This window comes from Notothenia coriiceps, unplaced genomic scaffold (assembly GCF_000735185.1).
Source record: "Notothenia coriiceps isolate Sejong01 unplaced genomic scaffold, NC01 NC01_scaffold00019001, whole genome shotgun sequence".
Classification (NCBI taxonomy): Eukaryota; Metazoa; Chordata; class Actinopteri; order Perciformes; family Nototheniidae; genus Notothenia; species Notothenia coriiceps.
Window position 1 is genome coordinate 108,117 of NW_011351702.1, and position 12,543 is coordinate 120,659.

Below are 12,543 nucleotides of genomic sequence, written 5' to 3' on the forward strand. Positions count from 1 at the left end.
GCATTTTATACTATAACGTATCAAACAGAATCACATTAATACAGTTAACAAGTGAGGACAGAGAGCTCTTAAAGAAGATAGTTTTACAGGTCTGCTGACGAGCCAAGAAATCTTGGTTTGTTTGTAGGGTGACCAATACCTTATTTACCAAGGAAGTACCAATAATTCACTTAAAAATCCTACAATGTGATTTCGGATTGATTTCCCCCATTCCTGCCTTCATAGTTCGAAAGTGCTACCTAAAAGATAAAAAAGACAGGCTCTCTCATCTTTTTAAGTGGGAGAACTTGCACAATTGGTGGCTGACTAAATACTTTTTTTCCCCACTGTATATGTATATGCAATGTTATAGTAGATCCCATATAACAGTCTGTATTGGTGATGATTGTAAAGTCTGCTTCATTACAGCTCCAACAACGCAGACAGTCAGTGTGTTTCAGACCAGCTGATATGTTTCTGTATTGTCTCAGCTATTGCAGCCGAGGTGAAGGCCCCCCCCAGCGTAGAGTTTGTAGCGCAGGTGGTTCCGGATGTTGCCGCCATGTTTGTGCTCCCTCCAGCTGGTCCTCCTGAGGTGGTGCCACAGTATCACAGCCCGGCCCCCGCTGCAGACGCCCAGATGTTCCAGCCCATAGCCCAGCCCCCGCCTGTCAAACCCCCATCACCTCCACCCAAACCTCAGCCCGTCTACAGCAACGAGGTGAGCAGAATCTCTACGCTCTTCATCTGAGAACACATCAGAGCTCCCTCTAGAGGACGGCTTCATTCCTTAGTGGATTTCCTGCAATGTATTTGGAATTCACTTCTCCAGCCCATGAGCAATACACAGCAATACAGTTACAGTATGACACCATACAAGGTCTATTAAAGCTTTAAAAATTAATTTAAAAAAAGTCAAAGAGCTGCGGTAGGGCTAATTAAAGCTTTAAATCTAGGAGAGAAAAAAAATGAATATTTTCAGATATTTAAGAGGAAAAAAAACAAAAATTGTGCGTTTCCTTTAATCAAGAATGGTTCCTTGATTTATTCTTTGGATTTGGCAATAAGGAAATACTCGTGATTTAGGATTAGAATGATCACAAGTGGGAATCAATTAGTCAATTCATAGAAAGTGTATTGTCAAATACTTTGGTAATCAATGAATCATTTGAGTCCGGAGTTCTTTAAAGGAAATGCAAAAGCTTTCCTGGTTTGAGCTTCTCAAATGGGAAGCTGCTCTTCTTTGTTTCATATGATTGTAGAATGAATATGTTAGTGTGTTGATCAGGCACCAATAAACAAAAAATAACCAACTCAAACAAAAACTCGTCTCAATATTGCAGTTTTTTGCAATAAAAGAGACGATATATTGTGCAGCCGTAATCTGATTTTAGAAAATGAATATTTTATAAAAGTACTTGTTGGATGAGTGAAGTGAAATGCAGGCTGAGCTAAAAGGCCAGCGTGAATGAAAGAGTTCTAATTAGGGAAACAAAGAATCTGAAGATGGCATCCTGGAAGAAGATAAAGATGCATTGAGACAAAAACATGAGTTGTATTATTAAAATATAGACCAACAATAAACCAGAATATCAAAGGCCTCAGCCTCTATTCGTTGTAAATCCTTAGAGCAACAGTGACCTGGCTGCCCTAGTGTTAGTGTGTCCATGACAGTAACCCCTGCTGTGTCCCGTCCTGCAGGAGATCGTGGCTGAACTGGACAGCGTGGTGGAGGAGGTGGTTGGAGCAGCAGTGATGGAGGTGGCAGAGGCCGGAGCCAGCTACGCCACAACAGCTCTAATGTAGTGATTTTATACATCCAGCTTTTCTTTACCAGCTTATCTTGTGCTACATTTAAATACACTGCTGCTTTTCATTTCACTTCTTCACTTTAATCATTGATTTACTTTAGTGTTTAAAGGCAGTGTAGGTCTGAAGAATGTTCTAAGTTGTTTAACTGTCCTTTTGCCTGGGCCCTGCAGGGAGAGCGGTGTGCAGGTGGAGTCTCTGCTGGGCGAGGTGTTGGGACAGATGCTGCAGGAAGTCTCCTCCACAGAGATCAGGCTGGAGCAGCAGCGTGTCACCGAGGAGAAACGGAAGCTGGACGAAGCCAGGTCTGTCTGCTGAGGCTTCACTGCAGCCTGATAAAGACCTGCTACTTATATCATATTTAATTAAATGTATTTTCTTATCAAAGGTGCAAAGAAAAGCAGATTTCATAATCACTGTATCCTGCCAAATGCATGCCTTTATCATACACACAATCAAAGTTCATTTGAAAAGCTGGTAACACACGGTGGCAGTATTTATCAATTGCGATAACTATAAAGTAGGGCTGCTCAATTAATCGTATTTTAATCGCAATTACGATTTTGGCTTGCAACGATTATGAAAACAACATAACCTAAATAAAACAATTATTTATTTTATTTTTTATCTAAAAAAAACAAATGTAATTGGTTTTTCAGTTGAATTATAGTTAAAGTTCAGGGTAATCAACTGTTTAAAACATACTGTTAAAAAAAAAAATTCTCCAATAAATTGATGTTTTCAAAGTAAATGGATAATCGTTTTTAATAATCGTTATATCAATTATTGACCCAAATAATCAAGATTATGATTTTTGCCATAATCGAGCAGCCCTACTATAAAGTCAATCTGTAAATGTCATTTTATATGCAGTTACAATTGACGTGTGAAGATAAAGCTGTGAGACTCTGGAATTGTTTAGTTTGTTTGGAATGTTACTCTTCTAAAGCCGTATCCACTCTGTTAACAAAGCAGCTATATTTGCAACAGCTCACCCCATTTCCTTTGTGTGTGTGTGTCAGGAGGAAGCAGGAGCACGAGGCCTTCCTGGTCGACTTCAGCTTCTCTCTCTGCTCAGAGCTCATCTATGAAGTTCTAGATGAGACCATCAAGGAGACGGCCACCTCTGAGATCAAGTAAGCTTTCAAACTCGTATCCTTTTTATTTATTTAGGCAAAAACACAGAACAACATATTACAAAACACATACATACCACGTGAAGAACATACCAACGGCTCCCTTACAAAACTTTTTTTTTTTAAAACCCTCCCCAGGACCCCCGTGTCAAACACATGTCCTAATGGGGTCTGATGCAAAGTGACGTGCTTTACAGGATTACTTAAAACCATTATACAGTGATGCAAATTAGTCGCTTTTCGGCGCCTCCCGCTTTTTTAACGCTGATTTGGGTGACTTGTGTAATTTATGGAGAACCGAAGAGTTTTCGTTTTGGGGGTGGGGGGGTCCGTCAGTCTGACTGACGGACAACTTCTCACTTCAAAAAAGAAGAAGAAATCTAGACCGCAAAATAATTAAACAAGCGAGTGCCTGTTTTTCCTGGCCAAGGACAGGTTCCTTGAACACAACACGAGTGTAACGTGTCTTCACGTGGTATGTCTCGTCTGAAAGGAGTGTAGACTAGAGTGCTATCGGAGAGCACCTGAACGCTTTATAGTTATTAATTAGACATTAGAGACTAAATGAAAAACAGGTATAAAATACAGTAACAAAAAAGTTGTTAAAAATAACAAGAATAGAGTTTAAAAGGGGAGTGATTTGTATTTGTTACTGTATTTTATACCTGTTTTTCATTTAGTCTCTAATGTCTAATNCGAACATTTTTCGTCATAGTTTTCGTTGACGAAATTAACACTGCCGTGCACGGTTATGGCATGACCACCAACAAAGAAAGATATGGACACAAGATGTGTGCAAATTTATTTAGTTTCCTATCCATGTGGACATGATTTAAGTGGGGGGGTCCCTCTGAGTGTACCTCCTCTAGGGGGGTCCGGGGGCATGCTCCCCCAGGAAGATTTTTAAAAAGCATCAATCTGGTGCACTTTGAGAGCAACATGAAGAGATCTATGGATACATCTCAACACCCATATGAAACAGAACTGTAAACAGATTCTTCTTTTTGGATGTTTTACAAATCACTCCCCTTTTAAACTCTATTCCATACATTTTTATTCATGTATTTTTTTCTTTTAATGTTTCTTTTATTATCTTTTACTGTTTTTAAATGCCTTTGTCTGAATGTCTTTCATTTTTGTAAAGCACCTTGAATTGCCTTGTGTTGAAAGGTGCNAAATATCCAAAAAGAAGAATCTGTTTACAGTTCTGTTTCATATGGGTGTTGAGATGTATCCATAGATCTCCTAATGTTGCTCTCAAAGTGCACCAGATTGATGCTTTTAACTTCAATATTTAAAAAAAAATCTTCCCGGGGGAGCATGCCCCCGAACCCCCCTAGAGGAGGTTAGCTCCCCTACGAAACCAACGTGACAATAATGCCCATTCCCATTTTTTTTATAGAGATGGGTTTTCCTTATTTAAGATTGACCCTCTTTTTGTTTTGTTCTCAGAGAGGCGGTGAATGAAAAGGCTGACCGTGTGGCTAAATGCACGGAGCAGGTGTGCACCTCACTGGTTGAGGACACTCTGGATGCAGACATTGCTCGGTTGGTTGAAGCCATCCTTGAAGATGAGCTGCAATGCATCCACAAGTACATCAAGAGGTAAGAACCAGAAATATCATGTAACGTGACCAATAAGGCCAACGTCAATCTACCAGTATTCCATTCTAGCTGGGGCTGATGTAGCTTAAATACCATATACAGTGAGGCAAAAAATTATTTAGTCAGCCACCAATTGTCATTTTCATCCTAGGTATTGTAAACTGTGTTCGTTATTCTCCCGTCCAGGAGAGAAGCTTTAAAAGGAGACTAAATGGAGTCTCTGTGAAAGTTCAATTGGGTACTTTAATTTTAAAAAAGCGCGGGTTGGTCACAAGCATGATATTGTTCAGTCAGACAAACAGCTGTGATCCGCTCCTCGTTAGGAAAGAGAAGCGCAGGATCTCTCCTCCTGTGCTGTTATATATCCTCTGCTGGCTCCTCCCCGCCAGCCGGCTCGCCTCGTCTCCAATGTCCGTTGTTGCATTTAAAGAGAGGATTGGTTCTTTTCACATTCAATATATGCTTAACACGCCTTTTCTCCTCCATCACTTTTCATGCAACACATTCTAAACGCTGTAATCAATACTCTAAAAAATACTTCTCGGCTCGTTTGGTTTTCGGTCATTCCGGATGTTGTCACATGCTCTTCTCGTCTGTAAACAATAATGTATTCAAATAAACTGTACCTTCATTTAATATTCAGCATGGTAGTATCTCGACATCTATAGTTGTAGTGTTAAATCAGTAGGTTTCGGTTTGCACCACTCCATATCATTTCGCTACTAAATTCACCTCTTTAGGAAATCGTATATTAGCCACATGCTAACTGCTAACCGTAGATGAAGGATTTTCAATATACGATTTCCTAAAGAGGTGAATTTAGTAGCGAAATGATATGGAGTGGTGCAAACCGNACAATATTTGAGAGAAATTATTATTTTGTGTATGTAGAAAATGTTTTAGATCTTCGAGCTCATCATGAAAAATGGGAGCAAAAACAAAAGTGTTGTGTTTATATTTTTGTTCAGTGTATATCTAGTCTTTGGGCACTTGGAAATACTTTTCTTCTATGAATGTAATGATATTAAAGGAAAATACAGCAGCCCCATTCTGTAAGAAAATGGCTGAAAGGGTTTATGTGCACTATATGAACTAGTAAATGATAAAGTGAATGTGAAGGTTGTTTGCATGGCAGCATAGGGGCTAATATGTTTAGAAATGTTTCCAGATGCTGCAGAGGGAGAACTACATCCTCAGTGAGTACAACAGACTGACAGGGAGGAGCCTGGAGCCTCTGATGAAGAGGTGCAGTCAGGACAGGTGACAGCAGGCGGCTCTCTTCACTCTGGTGCTTCATTTTGTTTTCACTACCCTGCAACCATGGACTTGAACCGCCTGGCAGGCAGTACAGTGGCATGATGGTGGATGTCCTTTTCCAACACTGGATTTGAGTGTTATTAAAGTGTTTTCAACATCAAATGAAAAAGCCTCTGCACTTTCACCAGAATCTTTTATTAAAATCTGCTTTAGGAAGAGTCAGTTGTATATGAAGGGTAGAAAAAGCTGTTCATCTTTACTTCACAAATACATCATACCCTCTTCACACTGCATCTGGGACAAATGTAAATACAAGGCTGACGACAAAAAAATGGGAACATGTCACTTTTGCCTGCGGTGGTAAACGTCAATACTGTCCTAATAAATCCCACTAATATGGCAGGTATCAATATCTGGTTATAACCCATGTTTTATAAAGCTGTTAAATAGATTTTCTTCTGTTGGGAGGAACTCTGCAGACACCATGTTTTAACATTACACATTAGCCATGGTGAACTCAATGTGATTTGACTTTTTACAGTGGTCACAAAAACAGCTGTACAACCAGTGTCTAGTATTGGAATAACAAAATACTTCCTTTAAATCTTTCTCTAAACAAGCACGCCTCATAGGAGCTATATGAACAGCTCTGTAGACTGGCCTTAAAGATGATGCACTTAAACACATTAGGCTAAAGCTAGCTTCCCTGGTGGTCTAGTATTTATGACTTCTATTTGCTGTGGCGTATCTTCACAGGTTCATTCAAAGGGAATCAACCCGATGTTGCAATAAATAGAAAATCTGTTGGCTTTTTATAAAGGAGAAATCTGACTTACACATTGGTGACAGACATTTTCAAAAGCGACAAGGTTGTGCATCTTTCAAAGTAAAGCTAGTATACATATTTATAAAAGTTTTCTTGGGAGGCACAAAGTCAAAATCCCCAAAAGAGAAAAGTAGGCTTTAGTGAGAAAAGCTCAGTTAAAACAGACTGTTATTGAGCCTTTCCCCCGAAATCTATAACATTGAGACAAACACACATGAGTTGGTAAGTCACGCAAAGCAACAGTGAGAACTCACTGTTGCCCTGGGTCCACACTCTCGGACAGAAAGCGGATTGCAATTGGCCAGTTTGTGCCAGAACATAAATATTGCACCAAATGTACCCGCTAAATACAACACCCCCTCTAACTCTATAATAGCTTATACTCCAACATAGAATATATCTTTAATTAGTTTATATGGGAAATAAAGGGTCTGCAAAACATACAAGTCATGAAGCACCAGTAGCATCTGATGTGTGAAAGAACGGCATTGTCGAGAAACAAATAAAAAAACATTTACAAAACCTTTGTTTGACTCTGGCCCCAAAAACATGGAGGCAACATTTGATCCACTGAATATTTGTAACTGCATGTCTGGTGTGTTAAAAAAAATGTCTTTATCACCCGTGTTGGCATGTACAGGTGCTAATTTAACAGAGCATTCAGTGATCTGTAGAGGGAAAGGAGTGCCTGAAGACCGCCACAAAAGGACAGCAATCAGTCGTTTTCCAGGTTGTTCAGAGGAGAGCTCCATCTGTTAGGGTGCAGCGGTGGGTGGGTGAGTTGGTGTGTGTGTAGGGCTCAGAGGGGCTGCAGGACATTCCTCCCTGCTTCTGAAGGGTTGCTGGCTCCAGATCTCTCCATATCAGACAGCTGCTCAAACATGTCCCTGAAGACACGAGAGGAAGTTACAAATATCAAAAAAGTGAAAGTATATCATGTTGAAATGAGTATAAAAATATGAAATATATTTTCCAAAAACGTAAACAACAACTGGTATGTCAAAATGAAATGAGTCATAGTTAAGTTCAAACAAAAAGGTCTAAAGTATGTCTATAGAAGTTAATAAAATGTCATTAAATCAGTTTAGTATAAAACATAGAACCGTATAAACAAAATCCAGCAAAAAAAACTAATGGCACAGTATAGTATGCTAAAACATATGTACATACATGAAAAATCACATATTCTCCTGACCAACCACATTCTGCTATACAACGACAATGAATAACTACCTCATTCAACAGCCCCTTCGAAACATCTGAACATCCCTTTAAACAAAACAAAAAGCGTCTTAATCCGGATCAAAGACGGTGGTCATGATTGGTTTGTTTCACCCTGTCAAAGAGAGACCCTCACCCTACACAGTGGTTGTTTAACAGAGAGCCTTCTGGTTGTTCTAACTCACTTGTGCATGTAGAAGAAGATGTATCCACTGCGGTCGCGGTCCCTCTGGACAGCCGCTTCCTGTGTGCGTGACACGTCCAGGTCATTGAAGGTCAGCCACGACTGCTTCTTCATGTCGTACACGTCACTGATGTAATGGCCTAGGGAGGGAAATAAACCACTTAGTTTTGAACACTAGGAAAAGGTCTCAAACTAAAACTATTCCAGTTGTTCTCACTGGTATGCGAAATGTGCAGCAGCTTAAATTCAGTGTATGCTAGGGCTGCACCCGAATATTAATTTGAGTACTATTCGGGTTTCAATTTCGTTATTCGTTTTTTATTTATTGAAAACTACAATATCAACGTAAGAGCGTGTGCCTCTTCGGGGGGTGCTAACACTTAACCATAAACGTTATCGTTTACTTTCTCCGTCTTTATATGTAGATATTACTTTTTCTCCGTTAATCTCCGTCACATCGTTTCCATAGCAACAACAACTTCCTGTCAACAGTGCTAACGGCCCCTACACACGGCGGCGTGCGTTGTTGCTTGCCGGCGGGAAACTCGATCAACAACCAATCGCATGAATCTCCCGACCCAGACACACAAACATGCGGTTTGATTGGCTTGAGCTTGCACTGGCATATGATTCGACTGGCTGACGCCTCCGTAGAGGCGTCAAAAGTAAAATATTGCTCTACTTCTGCAGCGAGCAACGCGAGAGAAGCTACGCTTTGCTCCCACAATGCAATTCGGCGAATCGTGACGTCACCCCATTCAAAGTGAATGGGCAGAAGCGTTGAAGCGGCAACGCACGCCACCGTGTGTAGGGGCCGTAACTCTCCTCCAAAATAAAAGCATGTCCATACAAAATAAGAAGCCAAGCCAAATTACACTTAAGACGTATACAACTGCAACGAAAGTAACAAATATAATGCAATATCGTTTTCAATTTCAAAGAACACAAATTGGGTTACATTAACAAATAACTACAAAACAACAATACTGTAGAATAACAAAATGAATGCAGTGAATAAACCGAAATACACGTGTAGAAGCGGCACGCTGCTGATTACTACGCCCCCCCCCCCCCCCCGAATATTCGCTGCTGATTACTACCGAATATCCGGAGCCCGAAAAATGGTATTGGGACAGCCCTAGTGTATGCACCAGTATGAATCTTTATCACATATCTGCTCAGGCAATGAGACATAACATGCAAACCACTCTTTTACACTATTTACCACTCATTCAAAGAGGTTAAGAGTGTCTTCTACACAAACGTGGCACTGTGCTGCTCAGGTATGATGTGCTGACAGGAGTTCTGACATCCTGAAGGGTTCCGATTTGCTCTTTTTGCTAAATGGCATCATTCAATTAACTACAGTAGGGTAAGTATGCATTAACACAGCTACATGGTGGATAGCAGCACACATGCACAGTGCTCACCGGAGGAGGAGCTGCTCCCGATGTGACTCACGACACTGATTAGTCGGAAAGAGTTGGCCAAGTCTCCGCTCTGTGGAATGAAACGTATCCAAGGTTACTCTGAACTAAGGCAGTTCAGTGTATCTATTATAAACGACATATCCTTTTTTTGTGAAGGAAGGTTTTATACAATATATTTAAAGTATTTGGAAGTTGATTTTCAGTTTATTGCAGAAATGAATACGAGAAATTGATCTGGACTGTTCTACTTGTTTAAAATCACAGAGCAGATGTTGAGTACCTCAGCATTCCTCTTCAGGTTCTCAGTCTCAGCTTCAGTGTACTCCATGTCCAACACGTCCTCGTTGCCTGAATCCTCGTCTGAGCACAGTAACTCTGGCAGAGAGTTGTTGAACTCTGGCGTTGGGGAAGGAGAAGATGTTGATACTGGTCAGGCATTTCCACACCGCTGAGTCAGATTCAACAGCGTTATTAGGTGCTCTGAGACCTTCACAGAAAACATATGATACTGTGTCCGTTTGCTTTGCACAAATACGTGTAAAGCAGGGGTATTTTTGCTTGAGTGAAAAATGAAACTGAAATTGGGAAAAAGTCAGTCAAAGATGTCTTCCCCTCTTGCCTACCACTTCACCACCCAACAGATTCTGCTTCCTCAACATTACCTGGCACTGACAAAGGTTGCATGCCTCCACCAACCAGTCAATACTTGATATTATTATCATAAACAGCATTTTGATTCATGGGTTATGGCCAAAAACCGGTTTTGTGCCGTCCCAGCGAACTTAACCACCAAATTCAAATCAGTTCATCCTTGATTCCAAGTGGACTTCTGACATCAAATTGAAGATATTAGCTACAAGCAGTCTTGAGGTATCATGTACAAAAGAATGGGGGGATGGACATCGCAAAAACATGATGAATGGTATTCCTTCCATCAAAGACGCTGAACTCAAAACGATGCATTTCAGTGATGTCACCGTCTAGCTACTCAACATGAGATCAATGATACCTTGCAGGCTGAGCTCGGTGGCCCTCTTCAGATCATCGTCCTCTCTCAACTCCTGGGCCTCCTGTGTGGGGGGAAAATGGAGACAATGAAATTCAGTGAACAAAGTGTACAAATAGAACTTTTTGTGTTCTGGTGTTTATTGTCTGCTTGCTCAAAAAGAACACAGATTTTCACTCTATTAGACAACGGTTATTATATATATATATATATATANACACGCTGCGGCCAGGCAGGAAACATGTGACTTATCAGTAACTTTAGACATCGTAAAACAATTTTAAACGAGATTTTATTGTCGATTATACATTTGACTGATACCAACTATATAATATTTACCTTGTTCATTAAAAATAAAAAATAAAAAAATATTTTTTTGTATTATTATTTTAAAAAAAAAAAAATTATTTTTAATGACAATCAAACATGTGGGAAGAGGGGGGGGGGGCGCCCCTATGGGCCGGCCGCCACTGCCGTTGACGAAACAGACATTGCTGGGTTGGCCTGAGTCAACCAGGTACTGTAGATCACACTGAAATAACTGAAAAGTTGACTTTAATATTAAGTTGAAGCTAATATTTTTGATTTAAACTTAATATTATTGCTTTCAACTAACCTAATACAGTTATGTGAAATTTGTTGACATAATACATTTAATTAAAGTCAACGTTTCAGTTTTTTCAGTGCAGCCAGGAGCAGGCTGGGTAGTGGAACAGCCTTGAATCTTAACTAGTCCCAGAATGATCCTTGAGTTTTAGTAAACTGTAGCACACACTGCACTGATGCACACCTTCTGCATTGACGGTGTGTGTTTGCTCCGCAGGCTCCCTCCCGGGCCAGTGTGACTTTGAGAGTGGAGTCTGTGGCTACATACAGGATAAGAAAGGAGACAAAGCCGACTGGCTGCGAGTGCGAGGACACACCCCCACCTCTTATACAGGACCCAGAGGAGACCACACCACTGGGGTGGGTGAGTCATTTCCTCTTCCATTGCTTTGTTCATTCATTCAGAGGTCATGTGTGATGTGAAAGGATTCATGTATCATTCCACTCCTAAAGATGTTCATCTCAGGTGAGACGTCGACATCATGTATTCACATTATTTCTACAGTTTTAGCTTTTGGATGATAATACCAGTTTTTTCTAATTTACACAGTATTCTTTGTGTATTGTATTTTTACGGCTGAAATAACACGTCCCCACTGAGAACATAAATGTTTCATTATGCCTCACCCAGGTTACTTCATGTACATCGAGGCGTCACTGATGCGTCCGGGTCACAAAGCTCGACTGCTGACCTCTGACCTGCGGGGGTCCTCGTCCCCTCAGTGTTTGATCCTCTTCTACCACATGCACGGGTCTGGCTCCGGCATACTGAGCATGCTCCTGCGCCGCAGCGACAGAGAGCAGGACGCGTTGCTGTGGAGACGCCGGGGGGAGCAGAGCGTCAGCTGGATGAGGGCGATGGTGGACTACCAGTGTGACGTCCGACACCAGGTACGTCCCACTGGCTAATGCCAAGGAGAGGGAGAAAACGCCAAAAATAAATAATACAGAACAGAGTAGAGCTCCCTCGTCTCTCAGCTCACTAAATGAATCTAACTAATGCAGGCTGCATGGCACAACAAGTACATTACATTACTTTAAGTTGATACTTTTATCCAAAGCAACATACAATAAAGCAATAAAACCATGAGAAAATTAACTCTGAACAGCAAGAAACATGCAGGTCTGTTCCAACCTGTTTTAAGTACTGGTGCATTAAACATTTTTATTTTGTATAGTCAAATTAGAAACGACAGAAAGGGTGTGTCTGGTATTAGGACTGCATATACTGCAAATAATATAACTGTTCCAGAAAATGAGAAGAGAAAGAAAACAAATGTCATCAAGTGCATACAGATCACAAAACAATTAAATGTAACCATCAACAGTTTTAAAGAACATCCAAAAAAAATCATGTTTTTTATTGTATCATTTGGTTAAAGGTCCCATGTCATGCTTTTCCGGTTATTACCCGTCCCCTTGCGTGTTATGAAGGTTTTAATGCATGTAAACTGTCTGCAGAGTCAAAACCCTCAAAGTACACC

At 40.6% G+C, this 12,543-nt stretch overlaps 2 protein-coding genes across 2 annotated transcripts in view; one reads left to right on the plus strand and one right to left on the minus strand.

The window, feature by feature from the left end:
• LOC104951714 (uncharacterized) overlaps positions 1–4,533 on the plus strand; it is a 7,545-nt gene extending 3,012 nt beyond the window's left edge. The window contains exons 4-9 of the mRNA XM_010778445.1: positions 226–232; positions 409–700; positions 1,681–1,781; positions 1,962–2,093; positions 2,811–2,924; positions 4,377–4,533. Coding sequence (XP_010776747.1) covers positions 226–232; positions 409–700; positions 1,681–1,781; positions 1,962–2,093; positions 2,811–2,924; positions 4,377–4,533 — 803 coding nt within the window. The remainder of the gene's footprint in view (positions 1–225; positions 233–408; positions 701–1,680; positions 1,782–1,961; positions 2,094–2,810; positions 2,925–4,376) is intronic.
• A 1,471-nt stretch (positions 4,534–6,004) lies between these two features.
• Positions 6,005–10,590, minus strand: LOC104951654 (ubiquitin carboxyl-terminal hydrolase 37-like). Its single transcript, XM_010778364.1, has 5 exons — positions 10,457–10,590; positions 9,728–9,843; positions 9,448–9,517; positions 8,019–8,157; positions 6,005–7,499 (listed from the first exon to the last, which is right to left on the minus strand). The coding sequence occupies exons 2-5, from the start codon at positions 9,773–9,775 to the stop codon at positions 7,412–7,414; spliced, it is 345 nt and encodes a 114-aa protein (XP_010776666.1). The 5' UTR covers positions 9,776–9,843; positions 10,457–10,590; the 3' UTR covers positions 6,005–7,411.
• Positions 10,591–12,543: the final 1,953 nt, after the last annotated feature.